Here is a 26,072-nt window from a genome sequence, read left to right as displayed (position 1 = left end):
TCCGTAGCTTAACATTATACTAGAGTAATCAGCGGGCGGATCTAGTTCTGGAGAGGTAACGCCGAATTAATAGAGTAGACTTTCCTATAGCTAGAGTTCTCTTTAGCCTTATTAATTAATAGGTTATCCTATAGGCACTCGAACGGCTTAAGATTAAGCTTATTACCTTAGAAAAGGTACGTTAAAAGGAGCTATCGCGATTATAGCTGCCGGGGCCTTATAGGCCTTACGCTATAATAACCTCCCTTAGCCTACCTTACTAATATATACTATTTAACTATTACCGCGACTCCGAACCGCTTAGTCTCGCGTTAATTAATCGGTATTAGCGATAGAATCGTTATAATATAACTACTAGTACTACGCTTCCGCCTCCTGCCCTTAATCCCCTTAAACCTATAGTAGTACGGAGAAAAGGCCGCCTAAAAGGTGCTATTACGATATCCAGTACGGGAAAGAAGAAGGGCGAAAGGAAGAATAGTACTAAACGGCTTCCCTTAAGCTTTAAAATCGCGGCTATAGAGGAGCGACGCGATACCCTCCTACTCGTAATAGCCCCCCTTACCCTAACCCTATACGAGCCTGGTATATAGGCACCTCGGTAATTTACCCGGGTTTTCGAGGCCCTAACGGAGGTTAACGAGAAGCCTAAGCCTAACTCTAAGAAATATAATTTAGAGCTTATTTCTGCTGAGTTTAAGGGTAAATTAGATATGTTAGTGAGGCACGCTAAGGAAGAGACGCTTAGTCGGCAGGAAGAAGAGAAGGAGATAGAGGAAATTAAGGCCGTGATAGCTATTCTTAAATCCTAGGGTTATCGTGATAGTTCGCGATAGTTATTATAGTGGTTTAGTGCTTTAGTTTATGTTTACCCTTTAATTAACTCTCTACTGCTATATCTATATGTTTAGGTACCTAAAGTGTACATACAAAATGGGTTAGTACTTAGGTCACTAATCATACTTAGCGGGCCCCACCATATTACGGGCAAAATACTCATCTGTACGGGCGCCCTAGTAGGGCCCATAATATACCAAGGGAATGTCCAAGGGGAGAGGGGCAAGGGCAACGCAAATTGTGGCTTTCTTGGAATGACCTGGAGACCGGGGAGCAGCAAGTGACCCACCTGACAGTTCCTTCCAGCTGCCGACACTTCTCTTGACGAATGGCATGACCCATAGGAAAAAAATAAAATAAAGCCAAAAAAGAAAGAAAATGGTACGGAGTAAAGAGAGACCCGACCGACCTTTTTCAATATCCACTCATTTCTCCTGCTTCATTCACCCTGACTTTTGGATCCTCACCTCCTTACCTCCCACCTCTCTAACCTCAGACCCTTCCTTCAACCTACCCATCCTGCGACCTCCCCATCCTACCCTTACCAGACACGTTGCGTTTCTGTCTTTTTCAAAGACCAAGACGGGCGTAGAAGAAGACGCTGTCTCCTTGCCGTCTCCAAGAAGCATCTCCTCCTCCCCCCCCCCCCCCCCCCCCCCCCCCCTTTTACTCTATTTTTCCTCCCTTTCCTCCCCTCCTCCAGTGCCTATGGCCACCGCTCATCCCTTTGCGGCCTCGATCTCTTAAGGTACCTACCCGACCGCTGGCCTCCTGCGAGTACCGCTCCTCGACCGTCATCAGCCTCTTGTATCCTTCCGCCACAGACCTCGGAAGGGTTTCGATTCAATCGTCTTTTTTTTTTCCATTTTTTTTCCAATTTTTTTATACCTTGGTGCCTGGGTATTCCCGACTGCCAGGTTATCGAACTCCAGAGGTACGCGACAATTTTTGACGTACTTTTTCTCCGTCTTTTTCTCCGTCTTTTTCTCCGTCTTTTTCTCCGTCTATATTCCCTTGTCGGTCGTCGCCTTATTCTTCCCCTTTATTTGCTTTTTCTTCTCTCTGCGCTTTGCATACCCTGCCCCAGTTTGCTGGGTAGTCTTCAGTGTCGCTATCTGGCACTGCATTGCCGGCAGCACACCCCTGCTCCCGCTGTGCTCTAGATTTTCCCACACCCCATTCGCTTCAAAACCCGCGGATGTATTTATCGTGACGTTATAGGTCGAATCTTGCTAATTCAGATCATTGTCTACCTTAGACAGGAGACAAATTCTCCGGCCTCGGACAATACACAGACACGCCGACCAGACTCCTTCATCCGCATCCGTCCACGAGGGGAAAGCTGTCCCTCACCGACTTACCAATACCGCCTGCCTGTCCACCTCCTTGGTTTCTACCGAGATCCCAAGCCAACCAGTCAGTTCGTGCACCTCTTGCCTCGATATACCGACGACCTCTCCAAATCGGCACAGACACCCGTCGCATCGTGCTGTCTCGGCTACCTGCATCCATCCCCCTAGCCATATCAATAATCCCCCCTCAGCTTTTCGTCCCAACCCGTGCCAAGGGGCCTTGTACGACACGCCGACCAACGAGCGAACGAGAAGGGAACGAAACGGGGGACGTACCGTCGGCTGTCCGTTGTCTGTCCGTACACACACAAGCAACGCTCTCGTCTAGCTCTTTATGCTGGCGTTTTGACTCGCCTGCATTCTGCACTGCATACTTTGACGCCGTGTCCAACCCCCGCACACACCCGGTTCCTCTCTGGTGCCTGCTTTTAGCCACGTTGGATTCGTCGGTCCATTCTTCTGCATCTGGATCACTATCCCAAGTGCATCGGCGGAACCGCCAGCTCACATTTGCCCACCATGGCGCAACAGCATGATATGTACCTCGACTACGGTATCCCTCCCAACCGATCTCCCAATGCGTCGCGACCCTACCCCGCCGCTTCGGCTTTTCAGTCCGGTCTATCTCTGCCCCGACAGACACAGCGCCCTTTCGACCCTCCTCTGGGGTCTTCTGCCCTCTATTCGACCGACCGTCTCACCGGCAATTACAACCAGAGGCCAATGGACCAGATCCCACAGAGTGCATTGTCTGGAGCCTACTTGGCCGATGCCAATCAGCCTTGGTCCTACAACCCTGGCGGCGTAGCCACCGTCAACGGCGCTATGAATGGCACCAGCAGGCAAAGGAGCGTCAATCGACGTGTCCCTCTCCCAGCTGTACGTCACCACACTTTACATCCCTTGTCTCATTGCTACTACATGTCAATTTTTTTCTTCTTTTCTTTTCTTCCCGTCCCTGATCCAACCGTACTGACGCCTCGATGACATACAGAATTGGACAGATCAAGGTGCCATGGGTATGCCCTATGGCATGAACGGAAATCCCATGTCTGGCGGAGGGCTCCGCTACGACCAGGGTCAGCACGATATGCGAAGCGGTCATGGTGACGATCAGCTGATACCAACCGCCATCGTCATCAAGAACATCCCATTCGCCGTGCGGCGAGAGTCCCTCGCCGCCCTCATGGTCGACATGCACCTCCCGCAGCCCTACGCCTTCAACTACCACTTTGACAACGGCGTCTTCCGCGGGCTTGCCTTTGCCAACTTCTCCTCCCCCGAAGATACCAAAATCGTCATCGAGGCTATGAACGGACTCGATGTGCACGGTCGGAAGCTTCGCGTGGAGTACAAGAAAATGCTCCCGGAGGCTGAGCGCGAGCGTATTGAGAGGGAGAAGCGAGAGCGTCGTGGTCAGCTCGAGGAACAACACCGCGCCCCCATGCTTCACCAGCAGCCTTCCATTGCGTCGCTGAACAGTATCAGCACCAATCAGACACGCTCACCCCTTGGTGAGTCCCTTTCTCCCTACGTCCCTCATCCTTTCCCTATCTCATCTTACTCTCGTATCAATGAGCGTAACAAAAGTTGACATGGGCTTCCCCCGTCTCCAACAGGCGACGTAAATCTGAACGACCCCGAGACGCTTCGATTCTACACCGAGCTTATGCTGTTCAAGCAGGATAACTCCAGGGAGATTTTCATCTTCCCTCCCACCGTGACTCCCGAGCAGCGTCGCCAGGTTCACATCATGGCCCACCACATGGGCCTGGAGCATCAATCCGTCGGCGAGGCGGATTCCCGGCAAATTCACGTGGTCAAGCGACATCTCCCTTCGCCGACTTCTCAGCTGCAGACCGTGCCGTCGGTCGGCCTGGATTATCACAAGAAGGGATTGAGTAGGGCGGCCACATTTGATTTTGCCGCCGATAGGGAGTCCCGTCTCGCCGCGGGCAACTATTCCCATATGCTGGGTAGACAGGGCCCGACGCTAGAGCTTCCGGGAAGCCCTGATGGAAGCGGCTTGGCCAACCTGCGTGCTGCGAAGAGCTTCGCGGATCTGAGATCTTTCAGCCCGAGCCCTTCGGCCTCGTCTTCCAGTTACCTTACCGCCGTCAACAATGGGCTTGGAAACATGCCCGGCGCAGGTAGCGCGGCAGCTCGCTTCGGCGAGTACAGCAGCGGCTTGAACCAGGGTAGCAGCTTGGCCACGCCTAACCTGACACCCACGACGCCGGGAACGTCTGGGACCCCGAGCACCGGAAATGACAACAGCCTCTTGAGCGCCCTGGGCGGCCTGAACCTCGGCTCCTTTGACCCGAACCCGGGCTCGTCGCACCAGCAGCAGCCACGGAACACTCCGGGCGCCATCGGCAGCCAGCGTCCTGGGGCCAGCAGTGGAAGTAACCGCGGTTCGAACGCACCCGAGCGCCAGCCTAGGGGCCCCGAGTGGGAGGCTGCAGCCGGATTCGGCGGTCGAGGCCGATCCAATGGACACATGCAACGGGGAAGCGGTGAGTGGGCTTTTGTTTTTTGACTTTTTGTTTTTTGACAAGTGGTTGCGACTTTTGTATACGCCAGACATGTCTGACAGTAAGCGCCTTGCCACTTTTTACAGAGGATTCCTCCGAGAACGGTACCCGGGTCGGAACCAACTCGAACCCCTCTCGATACCACTAAACGGGCGACGGTACATGTTTATACATTGCCGCTCGCTTACGAAACACGACCATACGAGGAGACGATTCACGAGACTCGATATAGAGACCACCAGCACATCAAAACCATGTTTTATTGACCCCCCTACATTGACGAGCTTCGGCGTGCGTACCAAGCCGAAGCGGCGACGATCTTCACTCATGACTGCACGGGATACGTACCATGGCGGCCGCGTCGCATTGCTTGAGGCGTTGTTGTCTTGCGCAGGTCCACGCGAACTTTCTTGTTTAACCCCGCGGGTATTGCTTTAATCATCATCTTTTGCGCCTCGATTATTCGATATACGGATGGATAGAAGGAAAGTCGACGTTGTGTCCGGACGTGCACGAACAATTGGACGGAACGGAAACAAAGTCAGTCGTCTTTTCAGTTGGGTAACCGTCGGTACCGGAGATTTTCCCCAGCACTGTGTTTTAATTTTACTCTTTTTAACGACCAGATGAACGGGTCAACGGGAAAAAAAGAAAGAGATCCAGGACACACAAGATGACCATGCATATGGGCAACCATGTTTTTTACGACGCGGCTCAATGGCTCACGGCTCACGGCTCACGGCTATCGGCTCTCCCGCCCCTAGGTTGCCGGCGCCAACGAAAACACACAACTCTCCCCTCTGTTCTTCTGCACCAAGGACGGTTAGCGGAGACACGAAAAAAAATGTTTCGACCATGAATTAATGTTGTTACGACTTGACGTCTAGACGGCGCGCCGGCCCGCTCGACGATGCCCGCTCCACAGCATGGATAATGGGCTCGGGGGGGCGAGATCGGCGGCTGACGCGACAGCGATGCGGCGACGATCATATACTCTCTTAATCAAGTATCGGGTTACCTCGGTCATACGAACAATGGGTTCTGTTTATTTTTTGTTTTCTTTTTTTGTCTCTTTTTTCCCCCCCAAGGTCGGTCGGGCTGCGGGTTGGCGATGTGGTGGGGCCCTGGTTGGGGAGAGAGCAGGACAGTGCAGTGCAGACAGAGCAGAGCGGTGACACAGGTGGTGGCCCTGATGAATATGAAAGTTGTTTGTTGTTCTTTTTCCGCCTGATTTTTCGCTGATGTTTGGGTTTCCCCGTGTTCCTCCTGTATTTGTCGAAGCCTGGCCATACGCCCATGCTGCCCGGATGTCTTTCCCGCTGCACACCTGTTCCTCGCCCCTCCCCCGTCTCTTCCATGTAGGCCTGACCCTAGGCTTTTTTGAGGAGATGGCTTGTTGGAGTCTGTCCGGGTGCTGGGCGGTGAGGTTCAGGTGGGCGTTTAGGGCCGAGTTTGGAATTTTGTCGTTTTCGTTTCGTTGCTTTCTTCTTTGCAAAAACAACATGTACGCTGAATTGGAACAAGGTGGAGGGCGGAGGGTCAATGTCATGAAAGATGAAAAGACTCTGATGGGTGTCTTGATGGGATGGAAATGGGAATGGAATATGCGGCATTGTCCATGGCAGATCATCAGATGGTAGCAAACAAAGCAAGGTGTTTTTTTTTTTCCCTTTGATGGGAACATCGGGACTCTTGCTACTCTAGAAAATACACCTTTCGCATTATCCATATTCAAGAAAAGGTCAAGTCAGTTCAGCCTGTATTTTGCCCCGTTTATTTCGGGATTCCACGTGGTTCGTCTTAAGATCGATCGCCTTTGTTCATTCTTTGTTTCTATGAATAGCTTTTTATGTGGAGAGCCAAAGAGGGGGTGCCTCGGTGAAAGGTACTAAAAAGGTACGCACGGAGTGGGCGCTGCACACCGAGCGAAGGGACGAGTAGACAAAGAACAGACGGAAGGGAAGGTATCTCCACATTTCCTTTCCCTTGGAGATATATTCCTCGCCTTGTACCGTGGGGTCGTGTTGTGTGGTCTGGACACTTCATGTCTCGCCTCCTTCTGTCTCACCTCATCATGTCCTCTGTCCTCTCAGTCAAATTGTCGCCCTGCTTTAACAAGTGAGGAGTGGAGCAGGCCTGCCAATGAAATCAAGAAGAAAAGAATAAGAATAAGACTGACGAAACGAGAGGCACCAGACTTCCTTACCTCTCTTTGTCCTCCGATGGTTTCCGGAGTAAGACCGTGAGGGATCAAGCCGTCGGTGGCCTTTCTCGATGTTAGAGGTCTTCTAGCTTTTTTTTTTTTTTTTTTTGCTTTGACGTGCAGTCAAAGGGAGACACCTTCAAAGGCGTTTGAAGATGGGTAAACTCTGCGGATGTTGTACTAGAAGCGTTATTGGTAGGACAACGATGATACTGCACAGGACGCCCTTGAGAGATATATAGGGAATGAGCAAGCTGGGCGAAGGGGCTATGCTTCCTTTATGCGGATGTTTGCTGCAAGCGTTTATTTTTGGGCTCTTATTTTACTCTAGGATTGTCGACACGGGCGGTGGCAGCACTTGATTACTATTTTTCGACCAGCTTGACTCTTTACATTCTTTTCTCTCTTTCGTACATCAAGTTCTCATCTTCCCTTTTATTCAAGGAATTTATTCTACCTCAGCTTCTTCTCCATTTTGCTCCTTATTCATCGTTATCGGCATCCTTATCGTTATCCTTATCAAATTTCTTATCGATAACCCTTGACGTCCTACCTTAGGTATCTTTTTCGGGATCTTGCCACTGGGCTTTGCTTTTCCCCTTCTACTACCTTAGTAGTCATACGCCATTTTCCCTACGTCACGGCATCTATCACCCTAATAATCAGACCGTCTTCTCACCGCTCGGGACCGAAGAGAGGAAAAGGAGAGAAGAAGGTCTTAGAATCTGATTTGGTTCCTTCAATTGGCTGTCCCGCTGGCGGGCTGGCCATATTACGAAATGGCGCAAACCTCATCACGACCCATGATATCCATTTCTGCGCCCTGCGCGAGCTTAAGTCAGCCACTCGACGCCTCCCCCTCGCGGACGCCAGATACGAAACCTAAAGCCAAGCTGTACCCCCCTGCGCGCCTACATCTGCGTGGCCTACTTCCCCCCGAAACGATGAGTTCCGCGGAACCTGGCTCCCCATCGACCAGCCCATCGACTAGCCCATCGACTAACCCATCGGCCAACACTTCATCTTCCTCCTCTCCACAACCAAAAGAACCAGCAGAACCAGCGACACAGAAACAAACCCTCACAATTCAGACTCTCCCTACTACACGACCGGCACAGAAACAAACCGTCACAATGCAGAGCCTCCCCGAATCGCCCGTCCTGGGCACCCCCAACCCCTGCGCCATGCAGGAGACGACACACCCCCTCCCTCAGCCTACGCCTACGCCTCCGCCGCCCACTCGACCCTGGCTGTGGAAATGCCACGGCTGCCACACGAAACAGCGCCTCGCCTGCACGCAACGATGCCTCGAATGCTCGCGCCGCCGCCTGTGCGACAGAAACAACCCGAAGCCCAGACCGACGGAATTCGACTTCGCGGGGTGGAGGGACTTTAGAGCGTGGCGGACCAAGACCAAGCAGAAGCAGGCCTCCTCCAAGGGCCTGCGCCCTTCCTCGTCCTCCTCGTCCTCCTCCCCCCGGTCTTACCGCCAGAAGACGGGTTTACTCGCCCATGCGTACGCGCACGGTTATTTCGACCACCACGATGCCGAGGCGGGAGGATGCGAGGCTGCGTGCGATTATCCCGGGGAGTGCGTCCGTCGGAGGAAACACGAGGAGGCGCGACGGAAGAGGGAGGCGGAGGAGCTGCAGCGGCAACAAGAAAGGGAACTACAGGAGCAGGAACGCCAGATGCTGCAGTATATGATGCAGCGACAGCAGCAGCAGGACGGCGAGCAGTGGTGGAACGAGGTCGGCTTCCAGGACGGCCCCGGGGCGGGAGGGCTGGAAGGCTACGTCCTTGCACGCATCCCTTCCCTCGCGGGTAAAGACGAACAAGGGGTGGCCTCGCCGCCGAGTCCCGTGCTCCAGGGAGTGGACGGACTAGGAGGCAACATTTGCATGGGGGACGCGGACGTGGGCGTGGGCGTGGGGAACATGGCGGATGGAGGAGGAGGGGGAGGAGGAGCGCATGACGACGCCCAAGTCCGTCAGGCCGCCCTTTCCGTGGCGTGGCCGTCGCCTTCTTCCAACCCCAGCCCGCCATCGTCCTCGGCCTCGTCGTCGTGTTCCGGGAGTTGGTGCGAGGAGGACCGCGATGATTCGACAAACCAGTCGCAAAGCCAAGGCGAACCAGACGTTGGCCCATGTTGCGACGCACAAGGCGGGGAAGCAGGACAAGGGCAAGAGCAAGGAGGAGCAGGAGCAGGAGCAGGAGCAGGAGGAGAGAACAACTACGTGAACGACTACTCCAAGTCGGGGCTGGACCTGGGGTTGACCACGGCAGACATGGCGGCCACGGCCTGTACGGGTGCGAGTTTCGAGCCGAGTGATGCCCTCTCTGTTTTCTGGGGCGCCGGAGAGCAGGTTGCTGTCCGGGATGCACAAATGGAATTGGGTGACTGGTTGAACAAGATCCCGAACCTCGGCCAGGGACCCGACATGACGGGGGGATATGATGACTTCTTTTGAGCAATGACGGGAGGTAATGTGGTAATGATATGGAACTGGGACAGCTCTGACAGCCGGGGGGGGAACTTGGACAACAGGGACAGCGAGGGGCGGTGTCTTTAATGGGGTGACTTTATGACACTTGGTCAAGCGAACGGACGAAGAAGATGAAATTCTTGCTTCGTTATTACTGCATCTCAACTCTGGCTGACAGCACTGGCGTTTCGGAGGAGAAAAAAAGATGCATGGACTAGATGAGGCGGACGCAACGCTCATCATATAGCGACCCATATCAGTTAGATAGGGGTCATGATCTTCACCACTCATGCATAATAATAAACACAGCGACATCTCCACCACTTTTTTTCTTTATTTTTTCTCCTTTTTGTCTGTACATTGGATTCATCTACCTAATGATCCTATCAACCCCCACGTATGTCCCGCGGGGGGAGTTTAGGCGATGAAATAAAGAGGGGAAAAATAATTCGGGAACCTTGGTTGTTGTACAAATCGAATCCTAGGTTGAGAGGGACAGGACAAGAATACGGCGGGAGACACCGCAGATGGTTCGGTAGCTGTACCACCCACCCGTTCGCATCGCGTCGATGCTCAGTCGCCATCCCGAGCCGGCGATATCAGGGCGAGAAAATTCGGCAGACCAACTCGACGAAAGCCATGCCATCGTATACAGGAGAGTTGGCTGTTCGCTGCCGCTTCAGCTGGATCTCGTTGTGCGTCCCACCCCCCCGGGTGCTGCTGTTCGACAGGTTATAACCCATCACGGCCCCCATCCGGCCCTCGTTTCATTTCATCCGTCTCCAGCACGAGCGCCTTGTTTTGTTCCAACCGTCCATCCTGGTAACTTCTCCCGTCGCCCCAACCAGCGGGAAAAAAAGAAAAAGCAGAAAAAAAAAAAAGGCGTATCGATATGAAACTGAACCCGGACCCAGCCAACCCATCGTTTGTGAAACAAAAACAGAAAAGAACAAAATTAAGAGAACACCCAGCACATCGGTATCAGGGTGTCATACGCCGTCATCGTATAAGTGCTGCTGAGTAGCCACCTATGCTTCGATTTGCTTCGCCTTCTTCTTCTGCTCGACCTTGAGGAGGAGGGCGCGGTTGATGTGGGGCAGCACACCGCCGAAGGCGATGGTGGCGCGGATGAGGGTGTCGAGTTCTTCGTCTCCGCGGATGGCGAGTTGTAGGTGGCGAGGGGTGATACGCTTAACCTTGAGGTCCTTGGCGGCGTTCTGTCGGATGAGAGAAAGCGAACAGTTAGTCACGTGCTTGACCCGAAAGTGGGAAGAGAGGAGAAAGGATGGGGGAAAAGGAGGAGTCGCTAGGCAGCCACGTATCCGTAGATTGCGACGCAAAAATTGAACCCGACAGCAGAACGACGGAAAGACGGCGAAGTGAACTTACGCCTGCAAGTTCGAGTACTTCAGCGGTTAGGTACTCGAGGACGGCCGTGGTGTAGACGGCAGCCTTGGCACCAACGCGCATCTTGCCTTGGGTGTTGGCCTTCAGGAATCGCTTGACACGACCGCAGGGGAACTGAAAGTCATGGGAGTCAGCAGGAGACGAAGTCGGGATGTGCAAGCATGGCATGGTGTGAGTTTTGCGTTTATGTCTGCTGCCCGGCCACCTCGTCCATGTCGCGCAGAAGAGGGTTTTTTTTTCCATTATTTTTTGGTCGTCTCAAGAGGACGGAGGGATGGCGGTGACGCGCAATGATGCCGAGCCACGTAGGTGGTCGCCAGGTTGATCGCGCGGATATTGGTGAAGACATGCTGAGGTGATGACCAGATATTGAACGCGTCAAAATTGGTGAAAGTGGTCGGGTCAGAAGAGACGTCGGTCGTTTGGTCGTTTGCGCGGAAATCTAAAGGGATGCGAAAGATGGACGAGGTGGGAGACGGCTTGCAACGCGTCGGGAATATCAAGGTAAAAAAAGGGAAGATAAGGTACGAAAAGAGTCAAAGAACGGGCGGGAGAGACGTGACATACCTGAAGACCGGCGCGAGCAGAATGACTCTGCGGCTTCTTGGGACCATCGGCCGAAGCCTTTCCGCCTGAAGTCTTGCCTCCCGACTTGCCTTTGCCTCCAGCCATTTTGTGGTTTTTTTCGGGGATGAATTATTATAATTCGAGATAAAAGCGCGTCGAAGCTCGTGGTTGGATGAATCGATAACAAAGTAACGCCTGTCGATGGCGAGATGAAAATGGGGGGGAAAACGTGGTAAAATCGATGTAGGGTGGGATGTTAATTGTTGTTTTTGTTGTTGGTGTTGGTGTCGTTGGAATGAATTTTTTATTTCTTGCTGTAACTTGGCGTCGAATGCGATGAGCGATGGAGGTGTTGAGGGTGGATGGTGGGTGGTGGCGGGCGGTGGTGACGGTGGAGTCGAAAAGAGGGACGAGAAGAAGAAGAAAAAGAAAAAAAAAAAACACTTGGTGACAGGCAGCGACGACAGTGGACTTGGCTTCGAGCCTCTCGAAACTCTGCTGATTCAGGTCGTTCGTTCTGTTGTTCTTCTTTTGGGGGTTTTTAGCGTGACTTTGCAATACCTTAGATAAGGTAGGTAATATGTACGTACCTAGGTACATACATTGTACCGTGGAGATTATCCGAAGTATCGCCGGATACGGAGGCCCAGACGGGTGATGGATGATGGCGTCTTCGGCGGCGGAAAGGAGAAGGGCAAGTCGGCCATGTCTCTCCCCTCTGATGAGTGGACACGGGAGGACAAGGTTCAACTTTGTCGTAAGAAGAGACAAGAGGGTTCCCCGCTAGTTGCCCCAGGAAGGAGCTGTGAGTGAGGCTAGGACGTGCTATCCGCAGTACGTGATATCCGTCCGGATACACATGCCATGCCATGAAGCGGCTCGATGCATCATGGTGCAGAGCTGCTCAAGGGACTGATAAAGTCCGGCAATAAGTCGTCTTCAGAAGAAGTGTAATCAGCCATAACCTGGCTTGGGCCCTTGTGACGGTCTCCATGGCAAAGATGGTGGTCGTAGTTCGAGGCTTTGGGTGACGATCTGGAGTTGGTGAAGAGACCTGGCGTCAATGGATTTGGGAGTTTGACCACTATGGCACAGATGTGTGGCTCGTGGCATACCACGTGATGCAATAATGGTATGGTGTGGCTAGGTCTAGGTACGGAGATGTCATCCAGAGGGATAAAGTATAACTTAGTAATGTAATTAATACGTTGTACGTGTACCCGGCCTCGGGATCGGGCTTAATAAGACCCCCGGTCATATCCACTACGACTACGACCCATAATGAGGTCAGGGGAGAGAGACAGAGATGGGGCCATGGGCAATCGAACGGAGGGTTGCCGGTGGGGGGACTTTGGGACGTTCGCCTTCCATCACCTGGATCAACATCCATCCCTTACCGTTTACGAAACCGATTCCAAGTATCCGTAAAACAGAGTCCAATCATAACAACATCCAACACATCCGACACATCCGACGGTGCTGAATCTCGACCTCATCACCGCTGATCTGATCTCACAACTCACTCCCGGGCAGCCCCCGGAAACACCCTTCTTCTTCCTCCTCGCCATCCTCGCATCCCTCGTATCTTTTGCACGTTGTAGCTGCGTCCGATTGGCAGAGAGCTCGTTGACGTCAGCTCTGGCCCCCCGATCGAACCGCGGCTCATTTGTAAGTAATATTCCGTAGGTCTGTCTCCCCCCATTCCATTCCCCAATATTCTATTTCGTCTCAGAATATTCCGTGGGTATTTCTTTTCATCATCATCATCTTTCTCCCTTTTCATGCCAGGCCTAAAGTAAAGTAGCTTTTTGCCATCTCTTGTATGGTACGGGAACTCCGAACAACTCGCCGTTACGATGAAGTTCACCTCCGTCCTCCCCTTGGCGACTATTGCGTCTGCCATCGTCCTCCCGGACCTCAGCGACGTCCAGACATGGGAGAACATTGTCCCGTCTAAAGAGTCGATCGGCAAGGTCGCTTCCGCCTTCAAGGATGACTTGGACGCCTTCACCTCGGGCGTCGAGGACATCCTCTCACACGCCGGCGACGCAGTGCAGTCGACCCTGGATAACCTCCTAGGCAGCGAAGACGCGGACGCAGACGTCTTGGGCCACCACCATCACCACCACAAGACCTCCAACCTGACCATCTACCAGCTCATCAAGGCGAGCGACCACACGAAAAAGTTCGCGGCCCTCGTCGACGAGCACGATTCGGTTGTCCAGCTCCTCAACTCCACCAAGGCCAATTACACGCTTTTCGTCCCCGTCGACGCGGCCTTTGAGCGCATCCCCGACCACGGGAAGAAGCCCAGTCGCGACTTTGTCGATGCCCTGCTGCGGTATCACATCGGTGTTGGTCTCTACCCGGCCCCGCGCCTCCTGGTCACTCATACATTGCCTACCGCCTTGGACGAGGCTTGGCTGGACGATGAGCCGCAGCGTCTGCGCACCCGTGTTGGTCTGTTTGGTGTGACTGTCAATTTTTACAACAAGGTTATCAAAGCCGACATTGTAAGTCAATTATATCTTTTTTTTTTTCCCCTTCTCTTTTTTTTCTTTCTAGAACCAAAAGGAAAAGAAAGGAAGAAAAGGCTGACTCTCTTCCTCTCTTCCTCTTCCCAGCGCGCCAAAAACGGCGTCATCCACGCAGTCAAGCACATCCTCGTCCCCCCACCCATGGTCGGCCGCGTCCTCTCCCTCGTGCCGTCCAAGTTCTCGACCCTCCTCCTCGCCTACGAGAAGACCGACTTCGTGTCGTTCATTCACCACGTCAAGATGCGCGGCAGCACCGTGTTCGCGCCCTCGAACCAGGCCTTCGCCCGCCTCGGGCCCTCCGCCAACGCCTTCCTCTTCAACTCGGAGCACGGGCTCAAGTACCTCCGCGCCCTGCTCAAGTACCAGATCGTCGCCAACGAGACGCTCTACAGCGACGCCTTCTACCGCGCCAAGGCGGCCGACGCCGAACACGTGGTGACGGTCGGCCGGGACGAGAACGGCGTCGAGGCCGATGGGCTGCGTCACTACCATGTCGACATGCCCAGCCTGCTCGACGAGAAGAACATTGCGGTCGACATCACTCGCTGGGGGGGGCTCATCGATGTCAAGGTGAACGGCTATGTCCACGTCGGCGTGCAGGATGGGGTGGCGCGCAACGGCGTCATTCAGGTCGTTGACAGGGTCTTGTTCCCGCACCGGACGCCTGGCGCTGGCCGACAGGGAGAGGTGAATGCCGAGGAGGAGGAGCTTCTTTGGGGTGGTGAGGTTGATGTTGAGGATATCAAGGCTCGGTTGGGTCCGCTTGTTGAGGAGGACGATGAAGATTTTTCCTTTGAGCTGTGAGTCGGACTGTGAGTTGAGCTGCGAGCTGTTTGGACGAAACTGCGACGCATTGATGAGTGGTGGAAGACGGAAAGCAAGCAAAGAGGGATTCGAGTTTCCAGTTTACAAAGATGATGTGCGGAGGACGTATATCAAGTTCATATGGGATGGCCGGCTTGGCCATTGTCAGTCTTTTCCACAGATATAGCGTATATGCGACATGACATTTCGGACGATCATCATTGAGGTATAGGCACTGAGCTTCCTTCGTTGTTTCTCCAAGGCATTCGGGTACATATCGACGACAGGAAGAGAACCACCTTGTCACCTTAGGTAAGTACCTTGAGGTAAGGTAAGGGGCAAGTGCGTGATCTCTGCGTACCTGGTATTCTGACGAGAGTTCCTTGCAATACCTAAGGTACCTGCAGGTACCTTACCTTACGAACGTCCACGATACTAATTTGTACTCCGTATCGTACTATATATCTGCTTGTGCCTCGGTAACAATAAAGTACCTTATCTTCCAATACGAAGTTATGATCGTCTTCTCTTAGCGTGTGCACGGTCGTCGGTGAGGGCTTTACCTACGAGATACGTACCTTCATACCGAGAACCCACCATAGAGCACAGAGTAAGGGGTACTGGTACATATCGCACGTCCACAACACCAACCCGTCATCCATGGCGCTTTCTCCTCTCCTCTATCATCACGACTAATTCATCCTTCATTTCCCCTCCTTATGCCATCAGGCCCCAGAAAGAAGACAGCTATTTACCCACCGAGCGTGCTGTCTGCCTTCCCCTTTGCTCGACTCTGCTGCGGGCATATGCATAATACACGAAATCAGTTACGGTAGCCGCGATCCAGGAGCACGACTCTTAGCTGTGGTGGTCTTCATGGAGACGAAGAAACACCAAATGACGGTATGGAGGCTGAGACGACCAAGTGACGCGAGATCAAGAGCCTACGAATCGACTAGACGACAATAACACAGCCAGCGCACTTTATGCCGGAGGCCGATCAGATTCACTTCCCCTCATTTCCACCACCACCACCACCACCACTCGCAGTCTGCAGCCTGCCCTCCCTGGGCCGAATTCAAGAAGACCCGGGCTCTCTCTTCCACCAATCCTAGCTTACCAGAAGCCTTGTTTTCTCTGGGGGGTTGTTTGCTAATGTAAACATCTCGTTTCCCCCTTTCTCTTTGACCTCCTTAGCCACCCTCCGTCTCTCGTCCTTCTCGTCCTTCTCGTCCTTGTCGTCTCTCCTTTAACCCAACATGGAGGTCATCATGAAAAACGTCCCCCGCGATCTCGGGGATCGCAATCTCTCCGCCCAACTTCAGCCTTACATGAACGCTCTGGGTATCCTTGCTTGGATGTGTACGACCGCTCGCGGGAAGACCATAGGCTTTGTTGTTTTCCTCGAAGAACAGGACGGCAAGGCCTTTCTCAACCGCCATGGCAAAAAGGCCGTCACACCCGCCGACGCGCTATCCTCCTCAAGTCGTCGATTTGGCCGTTCCCGCGACATTGCCCGTCTCTTCCTCATGAATACGCCCGTCTATGTCTCCATGAGCAACAAGACCCCAGACCCTTTCCATCTTCGGTCCCTGCACTACCGCCTGGACGAACGGATCAGCGCAGGTCCCGGTAGAGAGGAGACCCAGCCTGCTGTCACGCTCGCCACGTCCCGCCTGGCCTGCGGCCACCTCTTTCTGCCTTCCTCCCCCGGGACTCTCTATTTTGTTGACGAGTGTCGTTGCGACTTTCTCGGAATCGTCAAGTTCTACAGCAAGATGCTCGTCCTCCGCTCCCAGCATGCCGCGGGGACCATCCTTCGTATTCCCTACGATACCATGGAACATGCCATCTTCGATTCCAAGGCCTCCAGCTTCACACTTGTCCTCAGAGAGGCTCCGCGCATCTTTGCCCCGGAGACCGCCGCAGAGCTGATGCAGCGTTTGTCCGTTTCCCCCGCCTCGAACAGGGGCAAGGCCCTCCGGCGCGTCACTCACATACCCGACGCGCCTGCCCATGGCCGCTACGTACCGCACTGTTTGGTCTATCGGATCGACATTATGGAAGTTGACGCACATAAGCATTCCGTCATGACCCAGCTGAAAAGACAGGAGCTCTTCACCTTGTATCATGCAGGTTTGCCCATTGTTCGAACCCCGCGTCCTCTTTACGACGACTTCGAGACGTCCTACAGGGCCTTTCAGCAGGACCTGGAGACATGCGAACGCCAGAAGAGGGTCCCCTTCCGCCTCCTGTTTCAATGCCAAGCCTGGGTCTGGAATAATTATCTGCACCCGTTCGTCGCAGCCCGACTCCTCAAACGAATTCGGACCGCCTTCGAAAAAGCGCGAAGAAGTCGTCGACCGGATCCCGTCTCGGAAGAGTCGATGAAGGCCCTGTACGAGACGATTCCGTTTCCGTACCCCGGAATTTCTCCTTCGGAACTCGATGCCGATCAACTCATGCATCGCATCCTGCGCAAGGAGTCTCGCAGTGCCCAGGATGAGGCCTTGATGCCGGCTCCCCTGCCCACCGCCGAAAACTCGGGCCAGCGTGTCAACATCTTCAAGGCCACTGTTACCCCGACGCGTATCACCCTCCACGGGCCCGATCCGGAGCCGATGAACCGCATCCTCCGCAAGTTCCCCGACTTCTCCGAGTTCTTTCTCCGGGTCCAGTTCTGCGACGAGAACGGCGACGACCTCTTCTTCTCGCCCAAAGTGTCCAACGACATTATCTTCGAGAGGTTTCGCAAGGTCCTCATCAATGGCGTCCCGGTGGCCGGGCGAGTCTACTCCTTTCTGGGCTTCTCGCACTCGTCGCTGCGCTCCCATTCTGCTTGGTTCTCCGCTCCTTTCGTGGACAAGAACGGCGAGCTGCAGACGTACGGTGTCATCATCCGCTCCCTCGGCGACTTCAAACAGATCCGTGTCCCCGCCAGGTGTGCTGCCCGTATAGGGCAGGCCTTCTCTGAAACCCCTTCCTATGTCTCCCTACTGAACGACGGCATAAACGCCTACACCATCCCGGACGTCAAGTCGGACGATGGCGAACGCGTCTTCAGTGATGGCGTCGGCTTTATTTCCCAGGACGCGCTCGATGTGATTTGGGCGCGACTCGGCGGCGGCGTCGCGCCCACGGGTCTGCAAATCCGCTGGGCCGGCGCCAAGGGGATGCTCTGCCTGAACACCGTCGTCCCCGGCCGCTCCATCCACGTACGCGACTCGATGATCAAGTTCCCCAGCGAGGACCGAGAGAACCTCGAAATTTGCGACGCAGCGACCAAGCCGCTCCGGTTCGTCCTCAATCGTCAGGTGATCAAAATCCTGGAGGACATGGGGGTGTCGGACGACTGGTTCCTCTCGCTCCAGGCGCGCGAGATCAACCGGCTCCGGGCCGTGACCGCCGACGCCTACAACACGGGCACCTTCCTCCAGCTCCAGGGTATCGGCAACGGGTTCTACCTCTCGACCTTCATCAAGACGCTGGACAAGTACGGCATCGACTACCGCATGGACGACTTCCTCCGGACCGTGGTCGAGTCGGTCGTCCTGCGCGAGCTCCGCCTCCTCAAGCACAAGGCGCGCATCCCCGTGCCCAAGGGCGTGACCTTGTTCGGCGTCATGGACGAGACCGGGTTCCTGGGGGAAGGGGAGGTGTACGTGACGTTCGACAGGGACCACCACCGCCGGTTCGGCACGTCCCTCATCGACGACTCCCTGGCCGCCGACGGCTGGCTCCTGGTCACGCGCTCCCCGGCGCTGCACCCGGGCGACATCCAGCTCGCCGAGATGCGGACGCCGCCGGCGGGCCACCCGCTCCGGGCGCTGCGCAACTGCATCGCCTTCAGCCGCCGCGGGACGCGCGACCTGCCCAGCCAGCTCAGCGGCGGGGACCTCGACGGCGACCTGTACAACGTCATCTGGGACCGCGGGTGCTGGCCGGGGCGGAGCTGCAGCCCGGCCGACTACCCGCGGGTCACGGCGCAGGCGCTGGACAGGGAGGTGACGCGAGAGGACATGGCGAACTGGTTTGTGGACTTTATGAAGTCGGACGTCCTGGGCATGATCGCCACGCGCCACCTCGTGCTGTCGGACCAGAGGGACGAGGGGACGCTGGACCCGGATTGTCTCCGGCTTGCCATGTTGCATTCTACCGCTGTTGATTTCTCCAAGACGGGGCAGCCGGTGGATGTGACTAGTATGCCTAGGGCGGGCAAGTTCCGGCCTGATTTGTATGTTGTCTTTTTTTCTTCTTTTTTGTTTTCTTTTTTTTCCTTTTTTTCCTTTTTCCTTTTTTCCGCCTGGAAAACCTGCTAACGTGCCCCCTAGTCTTGCGCCTGCCCCTCCGGCGATCCTTCACGATCGACACCACATCGACTTTCTGGGAAAGCCGGCCGCACGCGACGACACGGACGCGGACGCGGACGAGGACGGCGGCGAAGACGCGTTTCGATCGAACTACGAGTACTACAAGTCGGAGAAGATCTTGGGGAGGTTATACCGCAACGTGGACGAGAAGCGCATCTGGGACGACGACATCTGCCGCGTCGGGGAGAAGCGGGAGGGACCGGAGCTCTGGACGCAGTTCACGGCCTTGATGCGGCGTAAGCTGCACCAGTATGTGCAGGGGCGGATCACGTGGCGGAAGAAGCGCGAGGAGGCGTGGCGATTGCGCGACATGTGGGTTTACGACTGCTTTTCCTTCTTCCCTCTTCCCTCTTCCCTCTTCTCGCTCCGTCTGTCGTCGTCTTGTTCCGCTCGGTTGTGAAAGACCGGGAGTGGATCGCACTCGGCACAGTGGGATGGAAAGAGAAGAGGCAAGAAGACTGACCGAGGATGACACGCGCAGATACGAAGAGGCGGTACACAGCGCCATGTGGAAGTATTCGGACAACCACATGAAGATGCTCCAGGAAGTGGAGGTGTTTTGCGGCACCATCTTTAATAAGAGCGGGTCGCAGACGCGGAGGCAGAAGGACAACTCGAGCAAGCTCAAGGAGGAGTTTGACCGCATCGCAGCTATGCTGGTTGGTCTTATTCGGCGACGGAGCCGCGACGCGGAGCAACAGCAGCAACAGCAGCAAGACGGCTCCAGATACGAGGGGACAGATATCGACCACGACGCCGGCGACGACGACGACGACGATGCCGACGACCTGGTGGCGGCGGCGTTGGCACCAGGGAAAGACGCGCTGGAATTGGCTTTCGCGTGCCTGGACGTGGGGATGGTCAAACGCAACGAGGCGGAGTACAAGCAGCTAGCCGGGATGCAGAGTTTTCGGGTCATTGCCGCGAGCTGCCTGCTTAAGGAGATGACGGCGTTTGTCAATCGCCTTAGGGGTGGGAGCTTGAGGGTTATGGGGGGTGGTGGTGGATTTGTCGGGGTCAGCAGCGGCGGGCCGGCGATATTCCCTCAGTATGGGGACAACCCGTGCGGTTTCGACCCGGGGCATTTTCAGAATTACGGGTTTACTCAGTATTTGTAAAAACGGTGGAAGTAGCAGTTTGAAGGTGGTTGTTTTGTACGAGAATCACGAGATACCCTGAAGGATTGAAGAGCAGTCGGCAGTTCGCATAAGGACAATCGAGTTCCGGTAGCTCAGGGGTAGAGCAATCGCCTGCAGTTCTTCGGAATAGTTAGCGATAGGTCAGGCGTTCGAATCGCCTCCAGAACTTTTTTTTTTTAAGCAGTGGGTTGACCGGCGCTGGAGGCTCCGCTGCCCTGCAGGATCCCCTCTCCCCTGCAACTAGTAACTTAACAGGACTACCACATCTACACGGTATGTCTTGTCTTTTTATATGCTTCACTTGTTTTCTGCTAATTTTAATTTTTCTTTTGCCGACGAGGCGCTGTTGGTGCACTATGTCTTCTTCTTGTATGCAGATGGCGAAGAGGGTAAAGTACACCGACCTCACCGAGCGGAGCGTTCTCGGTGTTTCCTTGTTATTCCCAGTTTCACCGAACTCAACTCCACGTCGGCTTGGTCTCCCGTCGTTAGTCATCATGATCCGAATCAATTGCCGATGCTGCTTTTTCTTCTTTTCCCCTCTTTATTTACTTGAATTTGACAAAGTAAACAACCCCCTTCCGTCCCGAATCTTGCTCGTTCGGATGATCACATGGCCGGGAACGAAGAACGGGAGATGTTTATAAATAGATACGTATACCAATAAATAGCCACCATCGGACATTATTCAGTGCATTGATTGATTCATCAATTGAATGACAAGTTCACGCCTGTCGTCAATTCTTTGGTTCTAACCCCGCAGGCACACTCGTCGTTGCTTGATTTCTTCCTTGAACACCTCCCCCCGAGGGAGTAAAAAAGCAAAATATTAGGGATATAAAGACGAAACGAAACAATCAAGAAAAAGAAGAAATCAGACAAGATGGCAACGCCCGGCTTACTCTACGTTAAAATGCAGCCCAAGCCGGACCTCCCGGAAGCGCAATTCCACGAATGGTACAACAACGAACACGGACCGACACGCCTCCGTTTCGCGCACATCTTCCCCAACGGGTTCCGTTACCGGGCCACCGACAACAAGGAACCGACCTACCTCGCCGTCTACGACGTCACAGACACGGCCCTGCTCGAGACCAAAGAGTACACCGACCTCCGGGCCCACCGCTCCGCCCACGAGGCCGCGACCATCGGCCAGGTCGACGTCCGGCGAGACATCTACGACCTAGTGCACGAGCGATCCAACGAAGCCTTCCGGCCCTTGGAGTCCCTGACCGACGCCGACGCCGAGGGGACCCAGCTCGTCGTCAACGAGACCACCGTCAAGAACGACTACAGGCAGGCCGAAGAAGAGTACACGACGTGGTACGAGGAGGAACACGTCGACATGCTGTCCCGCGTGCCGGGGTGGCTGCGCACCCGCCTGTTCCGCACCTCGCCGATCGGCAACCCTTCCCGGACGACCCTCCTCTCCGTCACCGAGTACGCCCGGGAGAACGGCCTGGGCGGGCCCGAGCATAAAGCCGCCATGGACACGCCGTGGCGGACCAAAGTGACGGCCGGCTGCGTCGATGCCAAGGAACGGCGCACCTACTCCCTCTTCTACGTCTTCGGCCCCGCACCTAGGGACTTGGCGCACCTCGCCCACCTACCGTCTTCCGGCCGGGCCTTCAGCTACGGCGTCGCCGGCCCGCGCGACGAAACCACCACCACCACCACCACGACACTCGCGGGGGACAGACACCCGGGCATCAGCTCCTACATCACGACGAAATCCGACGGGCTGAACATCCGCTACCGGCTCGAAGGCAACCCGTCCCCCGCGGCCCCGACCGTGGCGTTCTGCAACTCGCTCCTCACGTCGCTGCACATGTGGGACCCGCTGGTGCAGATCCTGAAGACGGAGAGGCCCGACCTGCGCATCCTCCGCTACGACGCGCGCGGCCGCCACGCCGTCCCGAAGCCGCCGCGCCCGGCCACCCTGGACGTGCTGGCCGCCGATTTGGACGAGGTGCTCGACGCGCTGCGGATCGAGAGGCTGGATGCGCTGGTGGGCGTGTCGATGGGGGGCGCGACGACGCTGAGTTTCGCGCTGCGGTACCCGGGCCGCGTGGGGAGGTTCGTGGCGTGCGATTTCAATGCCGCGAGCAGTGCGGCGAATACGCAGGCTTGGAAGGATAGGATCGAGGTCGCGGAAGCGGACGGCGGGACGGGGATCAAGACGCTGGCGACGCAGACGGTGGGGAGGTGGTTTCACCCTTCTACCGTGGAGGGCAAGGAGACGTTGGTGAACCTCATGACGGAGATGGTTGCGGCGAATGATGTGGAAGGGTTCAGGTATAGTTGCCAGGCGTTGTGGGATTACGACTTGAAGCCGCGGATCGGGGAGTGTAGTGTGCCGGGTCTGTTGGTTGTCGGCGAGGGAGATGGCAAGGGCGCGCTGGTGAAGGCTATGCAAGGGTTTGCTGGGGCTCTTGGAGCCGAGGGGACGAGGTTGGCCATCGTGCCGGAGACGGGACACTTGCCCATGTGGGAGGATGCGGACGCTTTTTGGGAGGCCGTGAGGGAGTTTCTATAGATCGTTCGAGGTAGGAATACGATCCGGAGCATGGAGGAGAGCTCGTACTCGTATAATTGCATGAGGAGGCTTACGGCTTTTAAGTGCATCTAATTCGACGTTTATGCAAATGTAGGTATCTTTCGCCTAACGAGGCTTACCGAAGAAGCCTACGTCATCCAGGCTGTGCCGGAAGCTGTGCCACAGCTCTCAGGTCTCCGACGGAGAGTCTCCGTATCCATCCTCAACCCACAACCCAACCACTCCTCCCTCATTTCCTGCACTCGGTATTTCAACCAATTTTGGCAACACCGACTCCACCCTCCGTTTAATACGCGTTCAGCATCAGTTGTGCTATGCTCTTCGCGTACTCCAGCGTCTCCACCGATTCTCACATGGCAACCACGCCGAGACGGTGAAGCCCGTTTGAGATGATCGCCATGTTTCTATGGGGCTTTCGAAAAGTTTTCGATCCCAGGGGGGACCAGTTCTCGTCCGATACGCGGATTTTTTTCTTCCAGCTCTAATGGGCAGTGCAGGGTGGGCATAGGAAATCCCGTCAGCATCCATGTTTTGGCAACGGATGTCCTTCGTCTCTCATGCTGTCTTCAACTGCATCGGAGCATAACAGTGAACCGTCTGACTTGCATTTCGAGGCGTTCTCCAGCACCGGCAGTTTGGTTCAAGGCTTGCCAGGCGTCGAATCGCTTCACTGCCTCTCCCCTGACTGCACCATCGCGGAAAGAAAATACGCGGTCCTGCTTACTCACTGCAGGGGTGATGTGGGCAAGGTGGAGCGTGGCGGGACGAGAAGGAGAACGGGGAATAGGAGAAGGCCGAACGGCGACGCCTTGAGCCTCAAACCCCCAACGCCAGCCAAAACGGAATGCTTGGCTTGACCAACCGCAGTCGACAAGCGGCTTGGGTCGGATATGCCAATATTTGTCTTGCCCACCAGAGGATCCCCCCCCCCTGCTGCTAGTGTTTTTTTGCTCTGTTACTGACATGGATCGGGGACAACAGTCATTGTCAAGCCCAAGCCTCGTTCCCTGTCGATGACCTTCGGAGGGATCCTGTCAGTTGGCGGAAGTTGGGGGTAGGGTAGATCAACCATCGCTACGTCCGACTTGCTGATCTCTTGGGCTTACCTTTCGAGTATATATCTTGCTTCGATTCACTTCTCATCCTCGTTTTATCAGCCACTCGACATCAACCATTCAAGCAACGAACTCCTCAACCCGTTTTCTCTGATCCCGTCTTCTCCTTTGTCCCTTTCCCATCTCTTTCTTCTCCATATTCTTCCCTTGGGCGTGCATCTTGAAACAAAGCAGAAGACTTCGGAGCCGACAACCCCCTCCATATTCTCACAAATCTCCACCACACCTCGAATAACAAAAGCAGCTGCCCACCATGTCCGACGCACAGATGCCCAGTTTCAACACCTGTACCGAGGTGAACGAGATGTGTCCCGTAGAGGCCTCTCTCTACGGCGACTACTTCACCATGGGCGCCTGCGTCTTTTTCGCCGTCGCCTTCGGCCTCAACGCCCTCGCCCAGGGCTGGCTGACGTGGCGGTCCCGCGCCTGGTCCTTCGGCGTGTACCTGGCCATCGGCACCGTCATGGAGCTGCTCGGCTACGTCGGCCGCGCCATCATGGCCGAGAACCCGTGGAACTTCGAGGGCTTCTTCATGCAGCTGCTCATGCTCATCCTGGGCCCCACCTTCGTCGCCGCCGCCATCTCCGTCACCTTCAAGCACCTCGTCCTGTGGTACGGCCCCCAGTACTCTTTTATCAAGCCGGCGCTGTACCCGTGGATTTTCGTCGGGACCGACTTTATTTCGATTATCATCCAGGCGGGCGGCGGTGTTGTCGCTTCCATGGCGACTGAGGAGGAGATCCCCGACCCGGCATTGCTGGACCTGGGCAACGCGCTCTTGATCGCCGGTGTCGTGTTTCAGGTGATCAACATGGTGTTTTGCGGCGGTCTTATGCTCGTTTATCTTTGGCGTCGTCGCACTGCTGTCAAGAACGCTGCTGCTGTGGCTGCTAACGCATACCCTGGTGGTCATGGCTATGCTTCCGGCTCTGGCTCTGCTTCTTCTATGAACGGCTCTATTCCCGAGAAGGCGGCTGGCCGCTCTGGGTCGTCTGGAGAGGACAAGAAGGTCCACATTTTTATCTATGCCATTGTTGCTTCGTACATTTTCATCATCATTCGCTGCATCTACCGGTATGTCTTTTTCTTTCTTTTTTCCCCTCTTCTTTCTTCCCATGCCCCCCCATCTTTAACCGAGCTTCTTCTAACCGAATCGATAGTATCCCGGAGATGCAGTCTGGCTGGGGAAGCGACCTGATGCGGAACGAGGCCACCTTCCTCGCCCTCGACGGCGCCATGATTCTCATCGCCGTCACCATTATCACCGCCTTCCACCCTGCCTTCTTCTTCCCTTATCTCGGCAAGGGCAAGGGCCAGCCTCGCAGCGCCCCCACGGTCGACGTCGAGCGCCTTCCCGCTCCCCCTGCTTACCGGGTTCCTGTCGGCCACCGCATGTCGAACCGCATTTAAGCGAGCGGGACTGCATGGCATCTGGGAGACGAGAGAGCCACGATTCTGATCTCACGGGACATGGTCGACATGAAGGGGAAACCCGTCGCGACAACGAAACATGATACCAGCACAGCACTCGTCGGTTGAATCCGGTTGAATCCAACATGGCCGACCGTATTGCAAGGGAATTCTCCAGCCGTACAAAATACTTGGGACGTTTGGGAGGCTATTAGTTTCTTTTTCTTTTATTTTTTTTCCTCGGGCGTGCCGGCACACAAGCCTCTGCATTCTTCTGGCGTTCTGGTAGCATGGGAGCGATCAGTATATCTGTATATGGGTTCGGCTGGCATTTTAGGTTATGATAGAATTAGACCACGCATCATCGTATAGAAACGGAAGCTTCTGTGAAGCAAACTATGCAACGCAGGGCAAAAGATTTACAGACTGAGAGAATAAAGCTCAAGATTTTATCGTATAATTCTATCAAACATCCAGTCCAGGACTTTTCTTTCTTTATCGGTTGTCCGTATGCCGTCATGGGCAGTTATTTACCTTCGTATTACCCCTAGGTATACGCACCGGGCCATGCAACGGGCTGGCCGAAAAGACGGAGCGCAGCATGCTAATAATAGCGGTCAAGGTTGAGAAGCCTTAGCGGACGATCCCCTAGGTGATCGGTGCTCCAGCGGAGTTGCACCCGTAGCCTCTAATAAGGGCCTGTCCTCGGACGGGAGCCCCCACTTAGTTTGAATAGCGACGTCACCCACCAAAT

The 26,072-nt window shown here is 55.0% G+C and overlaps 9 protein-coding genes and 1 non-coding gene across 10 annotated transcripts; 8 read left to right on the top strand and 2 right to left on the bottom strand.

Annotated features, from left to right (window-relative positions):
* Positions 1-2,708: 2,708 nt before the first annotated feature.
* On the top strand, positions 2,709-5,086 carry SODALDRAFT_394989 (RNA-binding post-transcriptional regulator cip2; the record flags this gene model as incomplete). Its single annotated transcript, XM_028615282.1, has 3 exons — positions 2,709-3,068; positions 3,184-3,703; positions 3,809-5,086. 3 exons carry the CDS (start codon positions 2,709-2,711, stop codon positions 4,726-4,728), a joined length of 1,800 nt encoding a protein of 599 aa, XP_028462879.1. The 3' UTR covers positions 4,729-5,086.
* SODALDRAFT_363763 (hypothetical protein) lies at positions 4,995-6,336 on the bottom strand (the record flags this gene model as incomplete). Its single annotated transcript, XM_028614593.1, has 8 exons — positions 4,995-5,042; positions 5,072-5,108; positions 5,238-5,316; positions 5,457-5,531; positions 5,613-5,683; positions 5,757-5,989; positions 6,051-6,137; positions 6,232-6,336. The coding sequence occupies 8 exons, from the start codon at positions 6,334-6,336 to the stop codon at positions 4,995-4,997; spliced, it is 735 nt and encodes a 244-aa protein (XP_028462878.1).
* Positions 6,337-7,222: 886 nt separating this feature from the next.
* Positions 7,223-9,604, top strand: SODALDRAFT_77280 (hypothetical protein). The gene has a single exon (XM_028615672.1). The coding sequence runs from the start codon at positions 7,706-7,708 to the stop codon at positions 9,395-9,397; it is 1,692 nt and encodes a 563-aa protein (XP_028462877.1). The 5' UTR covers positions 7,223-7,705; the 3' UTR covers positions 9,398-9,604.
* Positions 9,605-10,440: 836 nt separating this feature from the next.
* On the bottom strand, positions 10,441-11,491 carry SODALDRAFT_337697 (histone H2A.Z; the record flags this gene model as incomplete). The annotated part of the gene is made up of 3 exons (XM_028612718.1): positions 10,441-10,629; positions 10,802-10,933; positions 11,387-11,491. 3 exons carry the CDS (start codon positions 11,489-11,491, stop codon positions 10,441-10,443), a joined length of 426 nt encoding a protein of 141 aa, XP_028462876.1.
* A 1,176-nt stretch (positions 11,492-12,667) lies between these two features.
* Positions 12,668-15,842, top strand: SODALDRAFT_363756 (FAS1 domain-containing protein; the record flags this gene model as incomplete). The annotated part of the gene is made up of 7 exons (XM_028614592.1): positions 12,668-12,784; positions 12,920-13,054; positions 13,249-13,899; positions 14,011-14,723; positions 14,785-14,891; positions 15,590-15,652; positions 15,706-15,842. 7 exons carry the CDS (start codon positions 12,668-12,670, stop codon positions 15,840-15,842), a joined length of 1,923 nt encoding a protein of 640 aa, XP_028462875.1.
* Positions 15,843-15,986: 144 nt separating this feature from the next.
* Positions 15,987-20,215, top strand: SODALDRAFT_363755 (RNA-dependent RNA polymerase; the record flags this gene model as incomplete). The annotated part of the gene is made up of 3 exons (XM_028614591.1): positions 15,987-18,961; positions 19,059-19,493; positions 19,579-20,215. 3 exons carry the CDS (start codon positions 15,987-15,989, stop codon positions 20,213-20,215), a joined length of 4,047 nt encoding a protein of 1,348 aa, XP_028462874.1.
* A 102-nt stretch (positions 20,216-20,317) lies between these two features.
* SODALDRAFT_t201 lies at positions 20,318-20,404 on the top strand. Its single transcript has one exon. It is a non-coding gene; the product is annotated as a tRNA-Cys (tRNA).
* Positions 20,405-20,592: 188 nt separating this feature from the next.
* SODALDRAFT_363754 (hypothetical protein) lies at positions 20,593-20,991 on the top strand (the record flags this gene model as incomplete). Its single annotated transcript, XM_028614590.1, has 3 exons — positions 20,593-20,723; positions 20,804-20,875; positions 20,961-20,991. The coding sequence occupies 3 exons, from the start codon at positions 20,593-20,595 to the stop codon at positions 20,989-20,991; spliced, it is 234 nt and encodes a 77-aa protein (XP_028462873.1).
* A 128-nt stretch (positions 20,992-21,119) lies between these two features.
* SODALDRAFT_284785 (3-oxoadipate enol-lactonase) lies at positions 21,120-22,772 on the top strand (the record flags this gene model as incomplete). Its single annotated transcript, XM_028608483.1, has 1 exon — positions 21,120-22,772. The coding sequence occupies one exon, from the start codon at positions 21,120-21,122 to the stop codon at positions 22,770-22,772; it is 1,653 nt and encodes a 550-aa protein (XP_028462872.1).
* Positions 22,773-24,212: 1,440 nt separating this feature from the next.
* Positions 24,213-25,759, top strand: SODALDRAFT_317626 (hypothetical protein; the record flags this gene model as incomplete). The annotated part of the gene is made up of 3 exons (XM_028609354.1): positions 24,213-24,791; positions 24,876-24,982; positions 25,069-25,759. 3 exons carry the CDS (start codon positions 24,213-24,215, stop codon positions 25,316-25,318), a joined length of 936 nt encoding a protein of 311 aa, XP_028462871.1. The 3' UTR covers positions 25,319-25,759.
* Between the last annotated feature and the right edge of the window lie 313 nt (positions 25,760-26,072).

This window comes from Sodiomyces alkalinus (assembly GCF_003711515.1).
Source record: "Sodiomyces alkalinus F11 unplaced genomic scaffold SODALscaffold_12, whole genome shotgun sequence".
In the NCBI taxonomy this organism is placed as follows: Eukaryota; Fungi; Ascomycota; class Sordariomycetes; order Glomerellales; family Plectosphaerellaceae; genus Sodiomyces; species Sodiomyces alkalinus.
This window is presented reverse-complemented; position numbering and strand designations above follow the sequence as displayed.